Raw genomic sequence first — 26,197 nt, 5'->3', positions numbered from 1 at the left:
AGCACATACTGCAGTCAGCTGCAGATTGTTGCTCATTTAGGCATATACCACATCTCCTGCCTGTGTTCTGAGGCCATTCTCAGTTCTCTCCAAAGACTGCTATACATGGTAAATACAGCTAGCCTCACTCGAAAGTGTTAACAGAATAATCAAAGCACTGTGGTCTGGAGCTGAAGGGTCTACATTTATTAAATCTACCTCTGTTAAATATATCCTCTGCAAAGCATCATAAGGTTTGTAGTGGAGGTTATTTTATGCACCACTGTCACTTGCCACATTTCCAGGCACTAATGGTGAATGGGAACAATGATTGTTCATAAACCTCTGTGTGAATTCAGATCTCTGTCATGTTACCTTCATTTTCTTTCTCAAGATATGCGTAGAATGAAGCAACATACAGAATGAGCCTACTACGAATCTACGCTCTAAGAATTTTAACTGTAAACCAAATCATGATGCATAATGCCTCTCTTGAGTTGTCTGCCACTGATGTTTGATGTGCATCAATGTAAAATTCTGTGCTCACAAAATGAATATGTGATGAATTCACAACTCTTCTTTGGACCTTTTCCTACTGTCTCCAACAATTATATCTGGTAGTCCTCCCAAAATGGTGAGTAATACACAGTATCAGTATGAGTTTTATTAGCTGCCTCATTCATGGATGGACTACATGTCCTGAGGATTCTTCCAATGAATCTCAGTTTGGCATATTCCTTCTCTGTGACTCTGTTTTACGTGGCTGTTGACTTGCCAATGGAAAAAGAGAAGCAATAAGCCATATATGAAAGCATTTTCTTCATTTGCTGGCCTGTTGGTAACATAAAAAATGTAAACCAATATTTATAATTTTTGTATTAGTAACAGATCAGCAGATTGGAAGAGTAGGAATTTTCAAAGCTGCATGGCTGCAACTTAACATGTCATCTTTATGGTAACTAGCAATCTATCTTTTCCTACATTGTTGATATTCCTACCTGGAGTTTCCACTGTTTGATGTTCATATGAACTGTATACGTGCAGAAGTTTAAATTGTAACATTGCTGCCTTACTGTATCTATGAAAACTGACTGACTTATGAGGAACTTAAAACAATAGTATTCAATTCTAATAAATTTATAGAAAGATTTACCATAAGCCAAAAAAATGCACACAGGCTGAAACAACCCTCTGTAGAATTAATACAGAAAAGAGTAATAGTAATTATGATTGATCCCACTGTAAAGACACAGGATCATGTTAGGACAAAAAGATAAACAGTGAGATGACAAAAGCCATTGGATAGCAATATGTGCATACACAGATGGTGGTAGTATCACTTACACAAGGTACAAAACGGCAATGCACTTGTGGGGCGGCGGGTGGAAATATATATGATTGAATAAATGTTTAGTGGAATGTCTTTCCCGGGGCGGCGGGTGGAAATAATTGTTGAATGAAATGTAATGTGGAAATGTCTGTAACTTTCCCAACGATGCACCATATGTGGGGCGGTGTATGGAATTTATTGTTATTGAAATGTTCCTATGATTTAATTAATGCTGTTGTTTTTGCCGTTCTCAACACTGGCTCTCTAACTACAATATTGGCAACCAGAAACTGATTAACAAAATGTGAAGTCTGTAATTAGAATTACTAGTGCCCACTTCAACTGAGAAATACACTTATAGCTACAGCTTATAGCTCTGAGGAATTAGCAGATTGTCTGGGATTCATAATCAAAAACTATTCTTTCAAAAATGTTTGCTATATTCTGAAAGTCACAGACCAAAAAGAATCCACACACTCCCACTACCAGAGCAGTTTAGAGTCTAATGCGCTGATGCAACTATAACTGTTCCAATTAAATGTTTAAGTGAATGCTCACTATAATTTGATGATAATGTTCATCAAACGCCACACTAAATAATGGTAGAATGTCTGTCCCGTGGCGGCAAGTGAAAATACGACATACGCAAACTGAAGATAGATCATCAGAGTTGTCCCAGAATTAACACTTCACTCGAAAATGATTTCATGGTTATGCGTATCCTGAGTAACTTATTACGGCATCCGAGGCTGTTCTGTTTATAGCAATGATACCGACGCGGCGCGACTCCCGGCACTGATGGTGCGCTGATCAGCGTCTGGAGAGAACTGGGGCCTTACTTACTCGCTCGCTCGCAAATTCACAGAGCTTCATGCTCTGGTGTGTCATAGGGTGAGCGGATCACGCCTTTCCTACTTCAATCTTCGGTTGATGGTTGTTTACCTCTTTTCTGGATCTTCTGCTCGGTTGCGTTGTTGCTTTTCTTTCTTGTAGCTCGTGTTGTGGCGTATATTTACGCCAGCAACAGATCTGGCCACCTTGTGGTCGGAAGCCAGTGCACCTGGTTGCCCAGGTTGCGGACGAGGTCATTCTCCGAAGTCCTCGCGGCCGCATAAAATCGATGGGCCGCTTGCCGGAATCGGTGTTTGAGCAGCGGTACTCTGGCTATTCTGTGGAGTTCTCCGGTGCTGAAATCTCGTGGCAGGTGAAGCGCTAACCTAAGCGCCTTGTTCTGGACCGTCTGCAGCTTGGCGATTGACGAGTCGGCCACGTTGCCCCATACCACAGCAGCGTACTCGAACAATGGCCTGATCAATGTTAGGTACAGTGTAACACCGCAGTGTGGGGGCAGAGTCGTCGCTGGGTTCAGTAAGGGGTATAGCAAGCGCAATCTGCCAAACGCTTTACCCCTTACTTCCTTGATGTGCGCCTTCCACGTCAGGTGCCCGTCCAGTGTGATGCCTAGGTAGCGTCCGGTGTTCGACCATGGGGCCTCCCATGATGTTGAGTGGCTGGAGGTCGGCCGGAATCTTCTTCCTGGTGAAGATCACCGCCTGACTTTTGGCTGCGTTGAACTTAAGCCGCCGTTTGGTGGCCAAAGCTCCAAGCACATTGCAAGCCGATTGCAGGCGGTGACGCATCATCCTGGCATTGATGCTCTTGCTATAGAGCGCGGTGTCGTCTGCGTAGAGTGCGACATGCACGCCCTGCCTCTTCGGGACGTCGGCGGTGTAGAGTGAGTAGAGCAAGGGGCCGATGACGGACCCTTGCGGTACTCCGGCTGCAATGGGACGCGCTGTCGATGTTCCGTCGTCGGTGCGCACGTGGAAGGTGCGCCCAGTCAAATAGGATTTGATCAGGCGGGCGTGCGACACCGGTAGGCCCTGTGTAAGCAGTTTATACACAAGGCCGTCGTGCCACACGCTGTCAAAGGCTCTGGAAACGTCCAGGAGTACCGCCCCAAGGTACTCGCAACGCTCCAGCGCCCCCATCGCCTGCTCGACCAGTCGAAGCAGCTGCTGCTGAGTGGAGTGGCCCCTCCTGAACCCGAATTGTTCGTCAGGGAGCAGGCCTTCCTCCCCGACGTGCCGCCACAGCCTCTTGACGTAGAGCCGTTCGAAGACCTTCGAGACTGCGGGCAACAGGCTGATAGGTCTGTGGTTTTGCGGCAGCCGCAGGTCTTTTCCGGCCTTGGGGACCGCTACAACTACCGCGTGTTTCCATGCAGTTGGGAAGCTGCAGGTCCCGAGCACGGAGTTGCAAATCTTCGTGAGTTGCCGCACAGCGGCTGGCGGAAGCATCTTCAGAAGCTCGCTGCTGATGTTGTCGCACCCTCCCGCCTTTCTTGTCTGTAGGTGTGCGAGCTGTTGCGCGAACTCGTCCTCCGTCACCTCCGCGATGGCGTCGCCCTCCTCTCTGTGCGCCAGGTACACAGGAAGGCGCCGCTCTACCAGGCGGACCTGCTCTTCGTCCACAACGTCCTCCACTGGCGTGAAATTGGCGGCGAAGGCGTCGGCTAGCGCGCCAGCTTTGGCGTCAGGCTCTGTGATGGCGACGCCTCCGACTTGGAGCGGCGGGACTCGGCGTTGTTGCAGGAAACTCTTGGTCACCCTCCAGCCCGTTCCGTCCTCTATCCTGAGAGTGGCAATTCTGCCGGCCCAGTCGCGATTGCGGTGGTTTTCAATCGCGTATTTGATCTCGCGACGCATTCGGTTGATGGTGGCCTTCGTTGCCGGCTGTCGCGTGATCTGCACTCTCAGAACAGACGGTTCTTTTCCCGGATGGCCTGGAGGATGTCTGGTGGGAGCTGCTTGGAGTGTTCCCGTGACGTCTGCATTCGCGTGGCGTGGCCGCTGCTGCCACTTCGTACGTCAGACGGGTGAATGCTGCAAGGGCGGCATCGGCGCATTCGGTTTCTGGGTCAGGCATGGTGGCGACTGTCTCTTCTAGGTGGTCCCGGAAGTGGTCCCAGTCGACGTTGCGGTACTGCTTGTGGCCCTCCGGTGGTGCGACCCCATCGGTGTCGAGATCGAATACCACAGGAAGGTGGTCAGACGATAGCGCCACCCGCGTGGTCGCGACAGCGTCGTGTGCGGCACCCTTGATGATGGCGACGTCCAAGACGTTGGCGCGGCCGCGTTGGGGATAGTGTGTGGGGTCAAAAGGCCCCACTACTATCGTGTCGTGTTGCTGGGCCGCTCGCAGTAGCCTCCTCCCGCTATTGGTCGTCACCCGGGAGTTCCACTCCGGGTGTTTGGCGTTGAAGTCGCCGCCGATGAACAGGTTGCCACGCATCGACAACAGCGAGTGGAAATCTCGCGCTTGCAGCGGCCGTCCTGGTGGTCGATACGCGGCAACAAACTTCATCTGACCCGCCGAGGTGTTGACCACAACACCAGTGGCCTCCACTGTGGTCAGTTCAGGCAGTTGGAACGGGTGGTGGCGCAGCGATGTTTTCACATACACCGCCGTTCCGCCGCCCGCCATCTCTCGGTCGGTGCGGTAGCACCAGAAGTTCGGCGCCCGCACTTGCACACCTGGTTTCAGCCAGGTTTCGGTGACGAGGCAGACGTCCACGGCCTCGTCACGCAAAAACTGCCAAAACTCGCCTGCCTGGTCACGGATGCTGTTTGCGTTCCAGACGCAAACGGTGAGCCCCAGTATTGGCGTATTAGCCATGATGTGGGGCGGGGGGCTGCACGTGTGGTGGCGGCCTGGTTGGCAGATACAATCATCTGCAGAAGCTGCAGTATGAGCTGCTTGAATTCACGCAGCATTTCACGCAGCTCTGCAGCTTCGCTGGGCGCAGCTGGCGTCTCCGTCGGTGGAGGCAGGACTTGCTCGGCGGGCGACGAAGCGGTGGGGACGTTGTTTGGCCGCCCTCCGCGTCTACCAAGCCGGTTTTCTGCCCTGGCTGGCGTGGATTCTGCAGCTGGCGGTGCGCCGGTCAGCGCTGGCTGCTCTCTTCGCAGTCCGCGCCCCTGGACCTCGGATGCTGCGCCGGCAGGCGCTGGGTGCTCACTCCGCCGTCCGCTCTCCTGGACGTCCGTGAGGGGGGCTGGTGGTCTCTGGGCCGGTCTCGTCGTCGGTGCCGCAGATGCAGCGGCAGCCGCCGCGAAACTTTTGCCCGCATGCACAGGCCTGGAAGGCGCAGGTCACCCCCTGGCCGCTGCTCTCTTGAAGGCCTTGCAGCCTCTGTAGTTGGCGACATGCAACTCCTTGCAGTTGCAGCAGGTCGGGGCGTTCTTCCTGGGGAGCGGACACTCCCCGCTGGCGTGGTTTCCTGCTCATTTCACGCAGTGCAGCATCATTTGACAATATTTGACAATGTGGTCGATGCCTTGGCAGTTGAAGCACTGTGGAGGTCCTCTTCTGCGCCGCAGTTTCTCCACAGTGATTTCAGCACTGCCCACCCTCTTCTCCTGGAAAATCTTCCGATGAACAGGATTGTCATCCAGGACAGCGAGGAAAAGGGGCATGTCACTGTTGTCCTTCGGTGACTTCATCCGCGACGTGCTGCGGATGACATACCCCTTCTCGTCCAGTAGCTCTCGTAGGTAGCCGGGATCCATGTTGAAAGGCAGCTTCCTGAAAACTACCTTGAGTGTTTTCACGGGTTCCGATGAGTACGTGAAGGAATGGAGTCCCCATGCCTCGTCAGTTCCATTACACCACGGTAGTCGTCCACGGTGCGAGTGATGACGCGGTACAGGTTGCGGCCTGCCGTCCGCGTTGTTAAGCTGCCCTTCACCACCTGCTTGATCTTGGTTTCGAATTCTTTCTCACGCAGCGTTCTTATATATAAAGCCACGGTGCGGACGGCTAAGGGAACGCTTGATTAAATTCACTGTCCCGAATAGCCACTGAGCTAGTAATGCACCACTTTAAGTTATTAAATAAATCATTGCTTCCTTTGCTGATGGCCAATGAAGCTCTCAATTTAAATGTTCAATCAGCACACAGGTAAGTAATCATAATAAAAATCTGACGTGGCTAAGTCAAATATTTTGGGCGAGATAATTAATTTAATTACACTATACGCAGTAGACGAGCTCTTAACTTGCCCTTTGGAGCTACGCTATCGCTATAGTTTTATAGTTATTCAGTTGAAACTTCTTACATCTTTATGATTGTAGCGTATCTCCCTTCTACTTAAATTTAAACATCCTAGCTTTATTCATTCACCTACTTAATCTATCTTGCTTCCTTAATTTTTAAGACAAAAACCAGAAAATTATGAATGTCATCTAAAATTTTAATTTGTGCGATCCAGAACACTGTTTCTACTAAATTATTATGCAAATGGAATCTAAATATGAATTTTTAAGTTTCTAGCTCTTTTCTGGTGCGCAAATGATTTTTACAGAAAAATGTCCAAATCTCGAAAATGGTTAAAGTTATTGAACTGATATTCAACACATATTGGTTTAGTATTACTCCTGACATTCAAGAAACGTTTCAGGTTATTTACTTGATTTTTAAAGTATTGCACAACATTTATGACGTCAGAGCTAGTTACAGCGGACTGGCTGGCACACAATGGAAAGACCGCTGTGAATTTTATACGGCGTGAGTAGGCTGCTTCCCTACACACTGGTGTAGCTGTCATCTGTACTCAGGTGATTCACTTGAAAACTTTTCCAAAGTGATCAGGGTTGCACCATGGGAATTAACAGATTCCAAACACAGGACAGTAGTTGGAGTTAGACACATGGATCATTCCCTTTCAGAAATCATTAGGGAATTCAGTATTCTAAGATCCATAGTGTCAAGAGTGTGCCCAGAATACCATATTTCAGGCATTACCTCTCACCACAGACAACTCAGTTGCCAATAGCCTTCACTTAGTGACTGAGAGTAATGGTGTTTGCATACAGAGTTGTCAATGCTAACAGACATGCAGCACTGCATGAAATAAACACAGAAATTAATGTGGGATGTACAATGAGCATATCCATTAAGACAGTGCAGGGAAATTTTCCATTAATGGGCTATGGCAGCAGATGATTAACACTAGTGCCTGTGCCAACAGCATGACGTCCTCTGCAGCGCCCCTTGTGGGCTCATAACCACAACGGTTGGACCATACATGAGTTGAAAACCATGGCCTCGTCAGATGAATCCCAGCTTCAGTTGGTAAGAGCTGATGGGAGGGTTTGAGTGTGATGCAGGCCCCATAAAGCCATGGACCCAAGTTGTCAACAAGGCACTGTGCAAGCTGGTGGTGGCTCCATAGTGAAGTGTATTTTGTGTACATGCAATGGTGTAGGTCCTCTGGTCAAACTGAAACCAATCCTTGGCTGTAAATGGTTATGTTCAGCTACTTGGAGGCCATTTTCAACCATTAATGAATGCAATTTTTATGGATGACAATATGCCATGTTGCTGGGCCACAACTGTTCAGAACTGGTTTGAAGAATATTTTGGACAATTCGAGTGAATGACTTGGCCACCCAGATTGCCCGACATGAATCCCATGGATCATTTATGGGACATAACTGAGAGGTAAGTTCATAGACGAAACCCTGCACCAGCAACACTTTTGCAATTATGGACAGCTATAGAGCCAGCACAGCTCAGGATTCTACAACCGACTTCCAACTGCTTGTTGAGTCCCTGCTACATCAATTTTCTGCACTAAATCTTACAAAAGGAAGTCTGACATGATATTAGGAGGTATCCCATGACTTTTGTCACCTCAGTGTACCGTAATTATAAAATAATTAAAGTATTATTATTGATGTATCTTTCATGAAATTTTAAAATGAAAACTGTGAAATTTGACATACTAACTATATCAGAGATATTGTCATGATTTGTAAAGCTAAAATCGACAACCAGTTTTACATAAGCGTATAAACTTCAATCGTGAGTTGTGGTGTGACATGTTGTCCATTAAGAATAAAATGTTATACACTACTTCTTCTCAACCAAATGAAAAATGTTTGTATAAAAACATTATTTACATTGTGTTTGAGTACAGAACTTCCCATTGTGTATGCTTTGACTTCATATACTTACAGGTATTATGGGAGCAGTGTGAAAACAGGACATCTGTAAAATGCAACAATGACTGAGCATCACCACCTGCTGTGGCTGCATCACTTATACTTTGACGTCACACCTTGGCGATGTTTAGGAAGGCACAGAACAAGAGGCACTGCTGACAAAGATGACACTCAAAAGTTGAACAATACTTACGAGAAATGTCATTCCATTCTATTCTGTTCTGCTCTAAAATTGTATTCAGATATAATGGTCTGCAAAAAAAAGGAGGAGGAATCTCATGTCCTCGTTTAGCACAAGTGTAAGTGTGTGTGTGTGAGTGTGTGTGTGTGTGTGTGTGTGTGTGAATGTGTGTGTGTGTGTGTGTGTGTGTGTGTGTGTTTTCTGTTTTGTGTGCCAGTTGCCAACTCAACACTTCTACTATTAAGTGCATGTCTCCTTTACTTCTAAATTAATGATATGGATATAATAGAGGGAAACATTCCACATGGGAAAAATATATCTAAAAACAAAGATGATGTGATTTACCAAACGAAAGCGCTGGCAGGTCAATAGAAACACAAACAAACACAAACATACACACAAAATTCGCTTTCGCAACCAACAGTTGCTTCATCCGGGAAGAGGGAAGGAGAGGGAAAGACGAAAGGATGTAGGTTTTAAGGGAGATGGTAAGGAGTCATTCCAATCCCGGGAGCGGAAAGACTTACCTTAGGGGGAAAAAGGACAGTTATACAATCGCACACACACACACATATCCATCCGCCCACACACAGACACAGACTCAAAAGTTGAACACAGACACAAGCATGACATGAGACATGTTTCATAACATACTACATATGAACTTACTTCTAAATTATTTACACATGTAAATGATGTAGTAGCGCACCCCACCCCAACTTAAATCTGTGGTTTATCACAATCTCTCTGCTACTTACCGCAAATGCCACAGAGTTCTTTCCACTAAAAACAAAGAACAAGCACCACTGGGGAAAAAGGCAATGTTTTAGAACATCCTGGTGGCTTCCTGGAGTTCTATTCTCAAATATGACTAAACACTTCAGTGCAGCAGTAGCTCTTCTGTACTAACCTAAACCAATCTGACAGATTCCATAGTGTTTCTTCTGTTAATAATGGCAAAAATTAAAACACTTACTTTCCGTTGTTCTTCATCCATTCTAATGAGAGTCTGATCATAGCAAATATTCCCAGTTTCTTCACTGTTACAGAAAAAGCAACAAAATCTTGGAGGTACATTCTCTTCACGAACTATTCTGTAACAAGCCTGTAAGTCATGAAAATGACATGAGACATGTTTCATAACATACTACATATGAACTTCAGGACATTAACACATGTTGAGAACTTATTACATACCTTTCAATTATTGTTGTTTAAGATGTCACATTTTGTTTCTTACTGTAACTGAATAATCACTGAGAGACAAAGAGTGCATTTTTTTTTAAATCTACACATAACACTTGAAACATCAAGCTATCATGATTTCCTCTCCCACCACCATTTTCTTTCAGTTCATGAGAATTCCACGTGCAGTTTTTTGTGTTCCGTACCCTATTTACTTTTCTGTGTTTACATGTTTACATAAGACTAATACAATAAATATAAAAACCTTTTACTGCCTTTCTATACAGTATATACACGTTTCTTCCCTACTTTAAATGGATCAAGTGAAAAGTCTGGTATCATGTGTTTATACAAACATTGTACAGTTGTGTTAAAAACAATAGTTAATAAATGTTATCAACTGAATTAATTTTCATTATATAAAGAGAAGGTGCCACATGCCAGGCAGTCTTCAGCCTGGTGTCACAGTTTATTTATTTATTTATTTATTTACACACCAAGTTCTGTAGGACTAAATTGAGGAGCAAATCTCCAAGGTTATGCAACGTGTCAGTACATGAAATTACAACAAAAAAGTAATAAAAGATAAAAATAAAATGTTTATGAATCCAAAAAGTCAATCCATAAGCTTAAGCAAACGTAATCAACGATACAAGAACCAGCTTCATTTTTCAAGGAACTCCTCGAAAGAATAGGAGTGACCCATGAGGAAACTCTTCAGTTTCGATTTGAAAGCGCATGAATTAGTGCTAAGATTTTTTAATTCGATTGGTAGCTTATTGAAAATGGATGCAGCAGTATACTGCACACCTTCCTGCACAAGAGTTAAGGAAGTCTGATCCAAATGCAGTTTTAATTTCTGCTAAGTATGAACTGAGTGAAAGCTGCTTATTGTTGGAAATAAGCTAATATTATTAAGAGGAAATGACAGTAAGGAATATATACATTGAGAGGCCAAAGTCAAAATACATAGACTGGTTGACAGGGGTCAACAAGATATACCTGGACTTACACCACTTATTGCCCAAACTGTCTGTTTCTGAGTCAAAAATATCCTTTTAGAATGGGAGAGTTACCCCAGCATATAATACCATATGACATAAGCAAATGAAAATACGCAAAGTAGACTAATAGCCCCCACATCACAGACAATCTCAACATTGTGAATAACGACCTTTTGCTGTCTGTTATTAAAATAAGAGGTGAACCAATTTTGAGCTACTCCCAGTATTCCATACTGGTTCAACTTCTGGAGCAATATTTTGTGATCAACACAACCAAATGCCTTAATTAAATTTAAAAAAAATATGCCTAGCATTTGAAACCTTTTGTTTAACCCATCCAGTACCTCACAGAGAAAAGAGAATATAGCATTTTCAGTTGTTAAGTGACGTTTACAGCCAAACTGTCCATTTGAAAGCAAATTGTTTGATATAAAATGATCAATTATACTTCCATACACAGTCTTTTCAATAACTTTAGCAAACACTGATGGCATAGAAATAGGTCTGAAATTGTCTGCATTACCCCTTTCTCCCTTTTTATAAAACGGCTTTATTAATGAGTACTTTAATCATTCAGGGAATGGTCATTCCTAAAGGAAAAATTACAAATATGGCTAAATACAGGGCTAACATGTGCAGCACATTACTTTAATATTCTGCTAGGCTCTCCATCATAACCATGAGAGTCCTTAATCTGTGATTTAATTATTGATTCAATCTCCGCCTTGCCTGTATCAAAGAGGAGTATTTCAGAATCAAGCTCAGAAAGGTATTTACGAAGAAAGTTATATGATTACCTGTAGTAATTAATTTTTTATTTGATTCACCAGCAATGCTCAGAAAATGATTGTTAAATAGTGCACGTATATCTGATTTATCAGTAATAGAAATATTTTTACTACAAACTGACTTTATATTGCTGACCTTGTGCTGCTGATCAGACACTTCCTTCACAACTGACCACATGGTTTTAATTTTATCCTGTGAATTAGCTATTCTATTTGCATACCACATACTCGTTACCTTCCTAATAACATTTTTAAGCACCTTATAATACTGCTTGTAATGGGGTACTGCAGCTTGATTGTGACTACTTCTAACATTCCGATATAATTCCCACTTTGTTCTACATGATATCCTTATCCCACTAGTCAGCCACACAGGCTGACTTTTACTGCTAGTACCCTGTTTAGAACGTTCTAATGGAAAGCAACTCTCCAAGAGTATGATAATTGTGTTAAGGAAAGCATTATATTTATCCTCTGTTATTGGCACTATAAACATCCTGCCACTCTTGTTCCTTGACAAGGTTTAAAAATCTCTCTACTGCTGTTGGATTACCTTTCCTACATAGTTTGTAGTTATATGTAACATTTGTTTGAGTACAAAAGCCTTTTAGTGTTAAAATTTGTGCATCTTGATCTGAAATGCCATTCACACTTGTAATAACAGACTGCCCATCTAGTAATAAAGAATGAATGAAAATATTATCTATGGCTGTGCTAGTTACCCTGCACCCTAGTTGGAAAGAACACAGTCTGCATCACATCATATGAATTTAGGAGATCTACCAACATCCTTTTTCTTGCACCATCATACACAAAATTTATATTGTAGTCACCACATATAACTAATGTCTGGTACTTCCTACAAAGTGAATCTAGAGCTGTCTCTAGCTTGAGTAGAAATGCTCTGAAGTCAGAGTAAGGGGACCTATAAACAACAACAATTAGAAGTTTACTTTCACTAAATTTAACTGCACCTGCACAGCATTCAAATATTTGTTCAGTGCAGTGCCATGATAGGTCTATGGACGCAAATGGAATACTGTTTTTTACATACATAGCCACTCCCCCATCCTGCAAGGAACTCATTGAAAAACAGCCAGCTAATCTGTATCCTGCTAAAGGAAGTCTCTGAATTGTCAAATTATTTAAGCGGTGCTCCGACATACCAATAATTTCAGAGTAAACATCTATAAGCAGTTCATTAACTTTACCTCTAATACTTCTTATATTTTGATGAAATATGCTAATTCCTTCTCTATTTGGAAACATGACATCCTCTGAAGGTGAGCCCTCAGTTAGAAGGACTTCCTTTAAGCAGGTATACCTATCAGCTGACTTCCATCTAAGAAAGGTGCAGCTCTAACAGCAACTACTACAGGAATTTTTCCATGAATGATTCCACCACCAACCACTACACTGTCACCTATAAGCTTAGCCAGCCTCCCCTTCCCATACCTATTGAGGTGCAGGCCACGCCTAGTGAAACCCCATCTACTGATAGACCCAACTGGCACCACTGAAATGTGACCCATGCCCTCTGCCATCAGCGCCCTCCCCAGCCCCATGTTAACATACCTAACAGCCGCATTAAGATGAGTCCGATCATTATGCTGAAACAGTTGCTCGAAATGCACATTAGTACCACCAGTTTGAGTAGCTATCTTAACCAAATCACCACTGACATCATATTCCCCGTCCCTATCAAGACTATTCCCTTCTCCACCCACTATCATTACCTGATCCTTTTTTGTAAAATTCTTACATGACTCCCCTATGCTGTCAGTCACCTGAGCCAACCCTGTTCTAGGCTTCACAATGCGGGTGGCCTGGTACTCACTCCCCAACACTTCCTGCAACCGCTGGCCCACACCTCTACCGTGTGAACTACCTAGCAGCAGAAATTTCTTCTCTCTGTTTAACTTTGCAACTAACCTAAGCCTCCTAACTGCTGTGGACTGCTGCATGTTCCCTACATCTACAGCTACAAGAAGCTCCTCTCCACTCAACTCTGACAGTCAGTCAAATATATTGCATATACACAAAGTATAACTGTCTGAGTACCACCTCCTCATCCTAGCTGCCTTCTTGCCAACTGACAGTTCCAACTCCCCACCACACTTCACCCTCCTCAACCTATATAGTTCCTCCTTTTTGTGTTGTAACTGCACCTGAAGGCACAGCTCTTGCACTCCTGCTGGCTTCCCCACTGCACCCCCCCCCCCCCTCCATGAAAATACTTTGAACAAATCCCACACCATAACCCACTATTCACAAACCTATGACACCCGAGCCCGAACTTCTCACTCACGGTAAAATTGTACAGTTACTGAAAAAAAACTATACATCTATATTACCGAAGTTCAGTTACACCAGTAGAACTATCTATAGAACTAACAATGGTGGTCTCAAAATTCTCTGCCTACTAAGAAAGCAACTACTTGTATTAAAACTACTACACCACAGCTAATACAAATATCAACAAAAATTCACAAAATTATTAGCTAAAAACCAAAAATTCAAGTGGCCACTGGAACACTCAACCAAGTTAAAACACTGAATGAAAATTTTACTGAAATATTTTACTAGAAACAATAAGATACATCAGCTGAAAACTAAAGCACAAAATTTACTAAACAACTTCAATGTACAGAAAACTCTAAAAAAAACACAGCAAGTGAATGTTTCCAAAAGTTTATTAAATTTTTATTTTGCCACAAACAGCACGAAACACTGCTGAAAATTATTAAATTTAATGATGTCACTGATCAGCATCATATCACATATCGTCCCTGACTTTCAAGAGTTTCCGAAGAGCACATTAAAGTCTGATATTCTCCAGCCGCAACCAAGGTTGCCTCGTGATTTTCATTGGATTCTTGAGACTGCTTAGTCCTGTCTTTTAGCCATTCTGGTGTATTCAGGAAAACTCAGCTGTTTTCTAGTGTAATGGAACTGCTCAACAGACCTCTTCTTTTTCACAAAGTATCATAGAACATGATACACAAAAATTTAAATTTATGAATCTTACAATTCATCATTATAATCATACTTATTGCTTCCCAAAATTATTCAAAAAAGATAAAACTGATAAAAAAGTACTTTATGTTATGCACGGTTTGTATGATTATATCTTTTTGGTTAAGAAACATTGATCATATTGCTACAACATGCATATCTTTGTATGTGAACTTTGTGTATCTTTGTGCTGGAATCTGTCTGCTCATTTTGGAGTAGCGAGTTGGAAGATGGCATTGAGATGTTGGACTGTTTAGTAAATGATTTTATTAAATTGTCAACAATTAGCATGTCTGCCATGCAATGAAGAAACTGATGTTCATTAAAAAGTTTAAGTGAAGAAAGTACTGTACACCAGAATACGAAGAATGTTCTCAAAGTACATCTACATCTATACAAATACTCTGTGATTCACAATTAAGTGTCTGGCAGAGGGTACATCAAACCACCTTCAAGGTATTTCTCTACATTCCACTCTCGAACAGTGTCTGGAAAAAACAAGCACTTAAATGTTTCTCTGTGAGCTTTAGTTTCTCTTATTTTATTATGATGATCATTTCCTATATAGGTAATGCCAAAAAAATATTTTCATAACCAGGGGAGAAAGCTGGTAACTGAAATCTCATAAGAAGATCTTACCGCAATTAAAACCGTCTTTGTTTTAATGACTGACACCCCAATTCATGGAACGATAATACAAAACGTCTTTCAGTTTTTTTGATGTCCTCGATCAATCCCATCTGATACAGATCACAACTGCACAGCCATACTCCTAAAGAGGGCAAACCAGTGTGGTGTAAGCAGTCTCTTTAATAGACCTGTTGCACTTTTTAAGTGTTCTGCCAATAAATCGCAGTCTTTGGCTTGTACCATTTTGGAAAAGAACTCATAAAATCATTTTTTCAAAACAAAATTTACTTTCACAAGAAAGAGCAGTTGTTAAACTATTTTTCTACAAAGCTACCATCATTGTTCAGACATATGTCATAGTGGGAAACCAACATTTCTATGCCCTCTCATAGAAAGATTCCTCCAGTGAAGACAGCCACTATTTAACACCATTTTTTGCATCATCATCTCTGTCAATGTGCCTGCCTCCAAAAACACACTTCAAGTTAAAGAATTGATGGTTGTCAGAAGGTGAGAGATCGGGGCTGTACGGTGGTGATCAAACTGCTCCCAACCGAATTCCTGAATAAGACCAAGTGACTCCAGCAGAATGGGGCCACATGCTGTGATACAGCAACACAGTGCCTCGACTCAGCATTCCACACCTTTTGTTTAGAACCGTGCACCAAAGTTTTCTCAGTGTTTTACAGTATCATATTGCACAGAAAGCTTCGCTTCTTGGAAGGAACTCAACAATCAGAAAAAGATGCAAAAAAATAAATAAATAAAGAAAGAAAGAAAGAAAGAAAACACTGTTCAGTGGTAGCTGCCTTCACTGGCAGCATTTTTCTATGAAGAGGGCATAGAAAAGTTGGTTTCCCACATTGACAAACGTCTGATCAATGGTGGCAACTGTGTAGAAAAATTGTTTAAAAAATGTTCTTTCTTGTAAAAATAAAATGTTTTTGAAATAAAAAAGCTTTTTATGAGGTTTTTTTTCCAAAATTTTACTTACTTTGCAGACATGCTTAATATTATTTCATACACATACATCCAAGTAACAACCCGATGACACTCTGCAGGAAGCAGTATATACCATGTAGATGAACAGTCATACAATATCACCAATAACAAAGTTAAGTACAAAGAATAAACTTTAATTATTCTACCTGCACTTCCTGTCACTATTATGTATTTATTATGCAAATGCATGCAAAGTCATAAATTTGTGAAGCTTGCTAATTTCTTTATTACTACGATTATTATAGTCAGCAGAGCAACAAATGGATTAAACCTGTTTTTTCAGGCCCAGGATTGGAATAAAAAAAATGTACTGAAATGATATGTATATTGTGGGAAATCAAGGAATATAGAAATATCATTAACCAAAATAAAAAGATTTTTTTCCAAACAAAGGATGACAATGGAGACAAACAATAACCAGTTTTCCACCTGGTCAAAAATGGCAGCAGATCAGCACATGCAAGTGAAGTGCAAAAGTGATCATTTTCTTTATTTTAGTTTGTGTGTGAAGAACAGTTGTTAAAAATGAATAGTTTTGAGCCAAAAGTATAAATCGATGGGCCAAAAATTCATTAGACTTGGGAAAAAGTACCAAAACAATTAAACATGAAAACAAAGCATCTCATCAAATGGAAAACTGATTGTCAAATATAGAAAATGTGTTAGTAAAGTTGCAACAATTTTTTGAGAATTCTGAGGTCCAAGAAACACTTTAAAAACAACAGGACAATCATTTGAAATATCTACACACACTCTTGATACGAGAATCTGCAGGGTCACTATGAACGTATTTGCTAACTTTGCTGCTTAACCTAGCATCTAATTTGTGTCTGGTACACACAGGCAATGTTGATCAGAGAGATCAGACATACCACATTGCTGTACGCATTTTACAAGTCAACATTACAGCAATTTTAGACTTGGCATTCATTTTTTTATGAGGCAATTAATCAACAATACAAGCACTAATCTTTCAGCAGAGAAGTATTTTATTGCTACAGTTTACATATTATGTACCAGCATGCACAAAAACTTACCCCATGTTGCCATCTGTGACATAATGAACATAATATTATAAGTCCGTAAGAGTCTTCATCTGTTTTACAAGCACAGTCCACTACAGCATTTCTTATATCAGATGGCGTTTGTGTCTCTGATTTTGACACAGCAGAAACTGTTGGAAATTTTTAACAATGTATGATTAGAATAAATAGTCAGATTATTACATTACTTAAAATAATTTTTCAACTCAGATAAAAAGACAAATACAGTGCCTTATTTTAGTTACTTGTATTCTCAGATTCAGTGGGACCATATTGCTATAACCAAAGATAGCTGGATATCAGTTCGCACATCAAAGCTCCAGAAGAAATGGAGAAACAGATGAAGTCTCCAGGTGAGAAAAATCAACTGCAGATGTCTAACCCAAACTAACGGTAAGTGAGTGAAATGTGACAGACAGACTGTGGACAAAACAACAGGCCAGGACTAGGACAAACAATCTAAACAACAACGAGGTGCTGAGCGAAGTCTTCACCACAACAATGATGAAAAGGTCCAGAGCAGCAGACAGATAAATCCAAGACACAACCAAAGTGAGCAACTGGGTGACAAATGAGGTAATTACCAAGCCATCCTAGTATTGTGAGGATGTCAAATGCAAGCACTGAACTGATCAGCTGTGCACTGAGTGGCCACCTATGTACTAACTATATGGAACACTACCAGCCACCCTATCACGTTGCGTGGCACTGGCTCTTTCACTGCGCGAGCACAGTATCGTGCAGCTGCAGTACCCCCTAACAGGCATCATAAGTGCATCTCCTTTGACAGGCATTCAACCTCTGCAGCAAATTGAAATGGATGTATGAGCCAATACTACAACTCATGGAACTCACCATGACTTATGTAATTAAACAATGGCTCTTTTCTACATTAAGAATTTCCTTTGCGCATTCAATGAGTTGTCACAAAATATGGTGTGAAAATAAGTAAGTTGAACAACCTTCATTATATGAGCGACAGTGAAAGTAGATGCACTCAGTTTCCACAACTGTTCCTAAATGCAATAGTTGCAACAGATCTTTCATTTATTTTCAGTCTTAAGAATTTAAAATGGTTCATTGTTATTTTTTCCTCTTGAATCAATAAAAGACTGTTTTATAAGACTCTTTAAACCATAAACTATGTGAACTCTATTGCCACTCCATTTATATTATATCAGCCCAGCTGATGACATTTAAAAAAGTGTCTAACTTCTTTAATTTCAAAAGTATTGGCTGCTACTGGATTCTAATTACATTATTAGAAGAACAATTCTCTTGATAACATTAACTACATTCTCAGTTAGTGCTTGGCATGATATGAGAATAATTTAATTCACTTGATATACAAACAGTTGTAATTCATATTTAGAGTATTAATTTTTTTCCTACCTCACTCAAAATCTGAAAAGGCACATCATTATTAAAAAGAGTGATAAACAATTGTGCTAGTATCCTCAAAAATATTTGAATCACTTACATACAAGCAACAATTACTTATGTTTTTGACTGGGTAAAAACAGCACTGTAACTGCTATGGGAATAGTTGATTAATTGTTAACTGCTTTCAAAAATAAGAAGATAGTGAATGTTCTATTATTTCAGTTTTGATAGCAAGATTTTTTGACAACCTTGAGGTCTCACTATGGACTATGTGTCTTTACCAGACACAGCTGCCAAAATTTTTATTGGATAATTTGAAAAGTAGCTCCTTCATTCAACAGCCTGAGGTTAAGGAGTAAATTGCTTGGTATTATAGATATTTCAGTGATACAACCATTTTTTTAGGATGTTACTGCAGGCAGATTAACAGAAGCTACTGAGAAACAGTGCATTTTACCCTAAAATTTTATTTTGTTAGAAACAGAAAAAAGAATGACATTAATTTCTTAGATCCCACTATATTCAGATAAGGTAATAAACACAGTATATTGCAAGCCAACCTGTAAATTCTTACAGAAAAGCTGATGCACCTTCCACAATAAAAGTAAGAATACTTCTGCTCTGTGGTAGATAAACCACATTGTCTAGAGTTAGATCAGGATGAGTGTAATCAAGAATTCAATAGTTTAAAACAGGTAGTTGTGTCTATCAGTTATAAAGCAAAGGACCTCACCAACTTGTGAAGAAATTAACTAAGAAATGAATAAGCATTGTAGCTGATGAACACGAAACTCAGAAACAAATTGTTTTATTGGCTTACAAAGCAAAATCATTTCACCAGATTGTTTGTTCTTTCCCAAAGAACAATACAAGATTAGTCATCCACATTTTTATATAAAATATGACATAAGGAATGAGTAGTTCAAATACAATAAAATGTGGCATTTGTCCATACTTCTCATATGACCAAAAAAAAAAACGTTTTGATGTGGATTTCAAAAACAACATAATGTAGGCCATAATAAAACAACTTTTGGTTCACACTTGAAAAAATGTACACATAAAGTACGTCATATAAATCAAAAGTTTGTTATCCTTTTAGACTGATACTTGTGATTTAAGATTTAAAAAATTTATAACATTAATAGACAAGTAGCCAGCTTTGCCTGGGCAATCTTTTATTAGTCCATATCCCCTTCCCCCTCTCTCTGTCCATCTCTTTCTCCTCCATCTCTTTCCCTCTTCTCCTCATCCTCTCCATGTCTACCTATGCTACTTACCCCTTCTGTGTCCATCTCCTCCTGTCCCCTCCCTTAGTCCAACTGTTCTCTCTCTCTCTCTCTCTCTCCATCTGCTCCTCCCTCCCTCTGTCCATCTGCCCTCCTCTATCTCCTCTTCACCTCCTCTAAGTCTTTCTCCTCCCCCCTCTTTCGGTCCATCTTTTCCTCTTTTCTTTCTCTACCATCTCCTCTTCTCCCCCCTCACTGTCCCTCTCCTCCTCTTCCCTTTCTCTGTCTATTTCCTCCTCCCCTCTCTCTGTCCATCTCCTCCTTCTCTCTCTGTCTGTACATCTCTTCCTCCCCCATTCTCTCTCCGCATTATCACTCCCATCCAAATAGGAGGTTGCTAGGTCTTAACCCCATAGTATTTCTTTCCAGACAGTATGTAATGTGTGTACCAAGTTCGGCTGAAATGATCCAAGACTTTAGGAGGAGCTTTATACCTATGGCTTTGTCCATATACCACACGTCACACTCATATCACATATATTTAAAATGTTTCACATGTATTTGTACACATATTTCACTTGTATCTCTACCAAATTTCACCCTGCTGTTTCATTCCCAAGCTGGTTGACGTTTATGACATATCTCTCGACCTATGTCGTACAATGATATAACTCTACATTTACATCCATTCGTATATGTGCATCTGTCTCCAAAATATGTCGAGAATAGAGTTAGTAGTAAAAAAGAAACAAATTAAAATGTCATGCATGATGAGGCAGTTTTCCACGCATTTCAGTGTTTATGACATCACTTCTCCTGAACTATGGGTCATACAATGATATGGTTTTTCAGGTACATTTAGTGGTATATGTGAACACTATCTGTAAAATATGTTGTGAATAGTGTTGGTAGTAAAGAAGTACTAAATTAAAACATCATGACTGATGGCCCTGTTTTACTGCATGAAAATCAAAAATGTACTAAGCGATAAACTTTTTCTTTCATCATTTTGTAGGGAGTGTAGGTGAGCAAAAGTCTTTTAAAGTTTTGAAATAATATATAAATTTGGTTGCAAGTTACTAAGTGCTCTCATTCTCAACTACTAGATGAACATATTCTGGCTATTTGGGCATCATGAACAATGTTTCTTTTTCGGCCCCACCCCACCCACTTGAGAGGCGTGTGGTTCTTACCTCAACCATGGTGCTTTTCAGGCACTAAGTGATAAATGCATCAAGTTGGGTTGAAATTGATCCAGTGGTTTTAACAGGACATGTGAAACATACATAAACATTCATACTTACACACACTTTATAATATGTGTGGGATTTCGGTAACTAACACAATGTTCATGACGTGTAATGTCTCTCAATGTTACCAATTCACATACACAATATTTATACACACAATATGGACAGATACAACTTAAACACTTGGCGTCCCAGAACACACTGCTCAAGGTCCAGAGATACTGTTTTTGCAACGATATTTTTGGGGGTGAAAGTCCATAGAGCTTGTGTCCCCACAGGGCTCCCCCCTCCCCCAAGGCATAGAGTGCTGGAGTTGTGTTGCAGTGTGGTGCAAGTCGTCTCTGGAGATGCTGACTAGCTCGACTCACACTCGTTTACATGTCTCGGTCGGCGCAGTGGTCTGCCTGTTCGTGACGTCAGGACTGGCTGAGTAGGTGGTACTGGAGGTGCTCTTGTTAGGTCATCCACTGGTGGTTGTACGTAATCCTGTGATGGAGGTGTAGGCTGATCCAGTGACCAGTTTTCCATGTTGTGGTTTGGGACTGACATGTAGGATGCCGTAACTGGATAGCATAGATAACAGTGCTGCTGTATCAACTGATTCTGGTATCAGAGTGTGATTGGTGCAATGATTACGACACTGCACTGTTGCTGACCTGACGGTTTTCATACGTGGCAGATACCACAATCGTTGTGTCATGTAAACACACAGTGATATGTTCTGGAGGGTAGCATTTAAAAATCGCCTATAGCGGAAAAGTGGGTTGTGTATTGGGGTGAGATCTAAGAGGCAGTATTGTTCCCCGGTATCTCCACCAAAGTCCATGCTGGCTTCAGTCTACTGACAGACACTGTAGTGGGTTTGCTGGCTATCATGATTTCAAACGTGTTGGGTCCCTGTCTTAGAACTTTATATGGTCCACTGTACACTGGCTTAATGGTGTCTGTATGTAGCATTACGTGGGTGCAAGTCTGTAGGTTTTTGTACACAAATAAAGTGGGTGTTGTGTGGTGCGACAGTAGTGAGATTCTGATGCTGCATATCAATTCTATGACCCGTCGTATCAGGTCTGGGAGGTCCTCGCTGTCTTCATCTGCTGTCTGTGTGACAAATTCTGCTGGGAGGCTAATTGCTTCACTGTAGAGGATCTCTGCTAGGGAGGTATTGATACCCTCTTTTTCACCTGTTCTGATACCCAACAGCACCCAGGGTAGGGTCTCTGACCATTCGTTATCGTGGCATACCAGTGCTGTTTTCAGCATGCAGTGCAACTGTTCCACTAGGCCATTCGACTGTGGATTGTAAGATGTGGTTTGGAATCAGTGGCAGCTGCAGAGGTGGCACAGTTTCATAAACAGGGTCGATTCGAATTGCCTGCCACGAACCGTTGTTTGTGACTTAGCGCAGCCAAATCTCACTAGGCATACGTTGATGAACAATCTATGCCACTGTCTCCTCTGATGTGTCCCTGAGTGCAGCAGCCCCCACCCACCAAGTCGTTCAGTCAATGACAGATAGGATATAACAAAATCCATTATATTCAGTTAGTGGCCCCACTAAATCTATATGTGCATGGCAAAAACAGCACTCTGGGACAGAGAAGCTCCTCAAAGGCGACTGGTTGTGTCGCCCTGTCTTCACCTTGGCAAGGAACACAGGCTTGTGTCCAACTGGGCACAATCCTTCTTCATATTCAGCCACACATAATGCTCCGAAACTAGTTTCGTCATGGGGCACACTCCGAAGTGAGCTGAGTTGTGGAACAAGTTGAATATTGTTTGGTAATAGTTGGCAGGGATGAAAGGCCATTGCCTCCCCATTGGCATGTCACACGAAACTAGTTTGTTGGTTTCAGGCACTGGGCATTATCGCAGTCATAATCCCATGTCGCTGCCTGACACAAATCATTCCAGGTCCATATCCGTTGCCTGTGTATACGCGAGGTTATTGAGTGGTCACGGCCGCTAGGCAGGACAGGTAGTCTGCAACCACATTGTCCACACCATGCACGTGGCAAACATCTGCTGTGAACTGTGCGATGTGGTCCAAGTGCCTAGACCTGTGTGGTGTGGCATTGACAGGTGGATTCTTTACTGCATCAGCTAATGGTCGATGGTCTGTATAGATTGTAAGTGGTCTCCCTTCAATACTGTAGCGGAAGTAGTGCACCGCTTCGTACATGGCCAGTAGTTCACAGTCAAAGGTCAACCACTTCCTTTGAGAGTCTGTCAGTTTCCTTGAGAAAAAACAGAGAGGATGTGTCATACCTGGCACTTCCTGCTGTAATATAGCACCTGTCACTTGGACACTCAGGTCTGATGTAATGATAAGATAAGCACCTGGTGAAGGTAGTGCGAGTGTGATGGTGTGGCCCACTTGAGCTTCAATGTTGTCGAATGCAGTTTGAATCTCGGCTGTTGCATAGTTACATAAAGGAAAAGCCCCAACACGCTATGATAAACACTAGTGCGGGCACCGTAATCTTCAGCAAAGAGATATTTTGCTATGTCAGAAGGCAAAAGACAAATGTGGAAACCTTTTTCATTCTTTTTTTTTTTTTTTTTACAATTATTAGAAATTTCTTAAAATGACAGGTTAATCAAATTATTAGAAAGACTCTGTCGTTAGCTCTCGTGGTGAGAAGACATATTCTTCTGAGAAGTGTGGCAGGCATTGTATTATCTGAATAATAATTTTTATGAAATTCTGAAGTGTGAGGATTTTTATTAGAGCAAAACCACGAAAGTTTTCACTTCCTTCAGTGCATTATGCTAGTGTCATGTCATTAGCTGCCTGCATCTGAAGAGGAAGTCCGATTAAGAATCAATACTGTACACACAGTTAAGAATGAGAACTAATTATACAGTAATCAATGTAAATTAAAAGTGAAGGGCATTGTATTCCCTTAAAAATCTATAAGGAATCAAAAAGAAAAAAGTACGAAAAAACAATTTGTTTAATTAATTATATTATATATTATTCTTTAATATAAATTTGCACAACTGGCGACCTGGTGACATGACATTGAGAAAGCCATAAAAACAGTAGTGTAAATTATTCAAAAATTATTTATGACATTGTATGAAAATTTTTTGCATGTACTAATTATTTTCAAATTTTTATGTGCAACATCACGACTGGGACCGAAATAACCAGAAACAGAATTTTTTGTGGATGACGTAACTAGTTCAGAAGGGAATCAAAAGTGAAACCGAGAATTTACAAAAAATTTTGGAAATACTCTTGTTTGTTTCATCGCAGCAAAGATAGGACCGCTAGGCAACTGCTTGCTTAGCTTTGCTTGGTACTGTCTCCTGCATAGTAATTAGACATCCTTTTCCTTAATTTTCTTTCATAAATGTATTGTAATGAATTTTTCAGATATATGCAATGATTAGTGAGAGAAAAGCTTTAAGTTTTTGTGTCACAACATTTTGTGTGTCTTAAAAGTAGCCAATTAACGCTTGACGACACGTAAGTCATATGTTTAAATTTCCAAAAATAATAAATTTCTATTTTCTATTTTTCAAAATTTTGATTTTAATATTCAATCAAAAGGGTACAAAAATCAGATTTCATTATTGTTAACAATGGCGAAAATGCAATGAGCCAAGATGGCTTACAATTGCAAGACAGGACATCTGAAGTACCAGTGCCATGTCTTCCACACTAAGAAATTTAAGTAGTTCAGAGATGAACATAACCAAAGTAACAACTGCTAGTGAGCTTTCACAGAGTTCTAACTTTGATGATACGTTGATGACAATAGATGAAACTACATCACATATCTCCACGAGCAACATTCTCCTCACCCAGGAAAACATGTAAAGCGAAGATAACGTGACTTTTGACGACACTTTACTGTCACCTATCATACGAAATCCAAATATAATTTACAAAGTACACTTGTTAACAACCAACGCACATTGCATAGAAACCAAAATGACACATTTGCCGCTATAGGCCTACTTCAAAAACTCGATAGTATGAACACCAGTTTGCGTGCAGTCTTAAAAAATGTAACCAATTTGCGAACAGACATAAATACAAAACTTGACGGTTTGTCACAAAACCTTACCATAGTCGCACAAGACAAACAATGTTAAACAAGAGCAAAAACAAGTTTTAAAAGATTTTGAGGATACAGTCACACAACAGATCAACGATTTGACAAAGAATTTTCACAAAGAAATGAATGTAAAATTTAGAAACATGGGGTAGCAGCTAAAGCAAGATGTACTTTCCAAAGTAAACAATGACATTACAGAAATAAAACAAATTAGACACTCTTAACGAACAGAATGATACAGTAGAGCAGCAAATACAAGTGATTAAAGACACACACACACAAACCTGAAAGTTACACAAACACAGTTAGCTTCCACAGTAAAGAACATCTCTAATGTAGTGAACAAACTGCATAAGGATTACGAAAATACGCCAATAGCTATTGATGAACTCACTTTAAAAGTAGCATCACTTGAAATCGAATCAGTCTGTGCCAAAAATGAAGGACACAAAATTAGTGAAAACTTATCTGATGTAATTTCACGAGCTGAAGCAAGTATTTTGGACAAAACCAGTACCGCGGCAGAAAAGGTAGTGAAGGAATGTAGATTAATCAATGATGTAGATGAAAAATTTATTCGGCAAAAGAAAAATGACATTATTGACAAAGTGAACACCAATTTTCAAGCTACGGAGCACAGAATATGCAACTACTTAGGTGAAAGTGTTACAGGGACACAAGTGGTACACATAAACAAAGAGTCAGCCACAGCAAACCAAAGTGATGTATGTACACAGATCATTGCAGACCCTACCAACAATGCCAGTAGTAATGACAGACCCCAGAGTGTAAGTTTACATGGCATAACACCAGAACCAGTTCCTACAAGAAATGTAAATAATTACGACAGCTATGTAAACGTAGCACAAAATGGAAACAGCTTGTCCACTATATTCGCTGAGGGAGGTCTATTAAGACACTGTCAATTCCCAACATTTACAAGGGAAGGTATGAAGATGAACCCGGTTGTATTTAATAGTGCTTTTCAATTTGTGTTTTCTAGAAATTGGACAGAAGCACAAAAGATCAGGTTTTTTGTTGGTTACATGCAAGGCAATGTACTTTTGTGGGCGACAGAGGTAGCTGAGCATTGTGCCACAT

At 41.1% G+C, this 26,197-nt stretch overlaps 1 protein-coding gene across 1 annotated transcript in view; it reads right to left on the bottom strand.

Annotated features, from left to right (window-relative positions):
- Positions 1-26,197, bottom strand: part of LOC126354734 (uncharacterized) — a 125,048-nt gene that overhangs the window by 13,993 nt on the left and 84,858 nt on the right. The window contains exons 3-4 of the mRNA XM_050004600.1: positions 17,159-17,295; positions 9,474-9,602 (exon numbers count right to left, since the gene is read on the bottom strand). Coding sequence (XP_049860557.1) covers positions 9,474-9,602; positions 17,159-17,295 — 266 coding nt within the window. The remainder of the gene's footprint in view (positions 1-9,473; positions 9,603-17,158; positions 17,296-26,197) is intronic.

Source organism: Schistocerca gregaria, chromosome 3 (genome assembly GCF_023897955.1).
Source record: "Schistocerca gregaria isolate iqSchGreg1 chromosome 3, iqSchGreg1.2, whole genome shotgun sequence".
NCBI classification, from domain to species: domain Eukaryota; kingdom Metazoa; phylum Arthropoda; class Insecta; order Orthoptera; family Acrididae; genus Schistocerca; species Schistocerca gregaria.
Note: the sequence above shows the minus strand (reverse complement) of the source record. Positions and strands in the feature narration are given on the sequence as shown.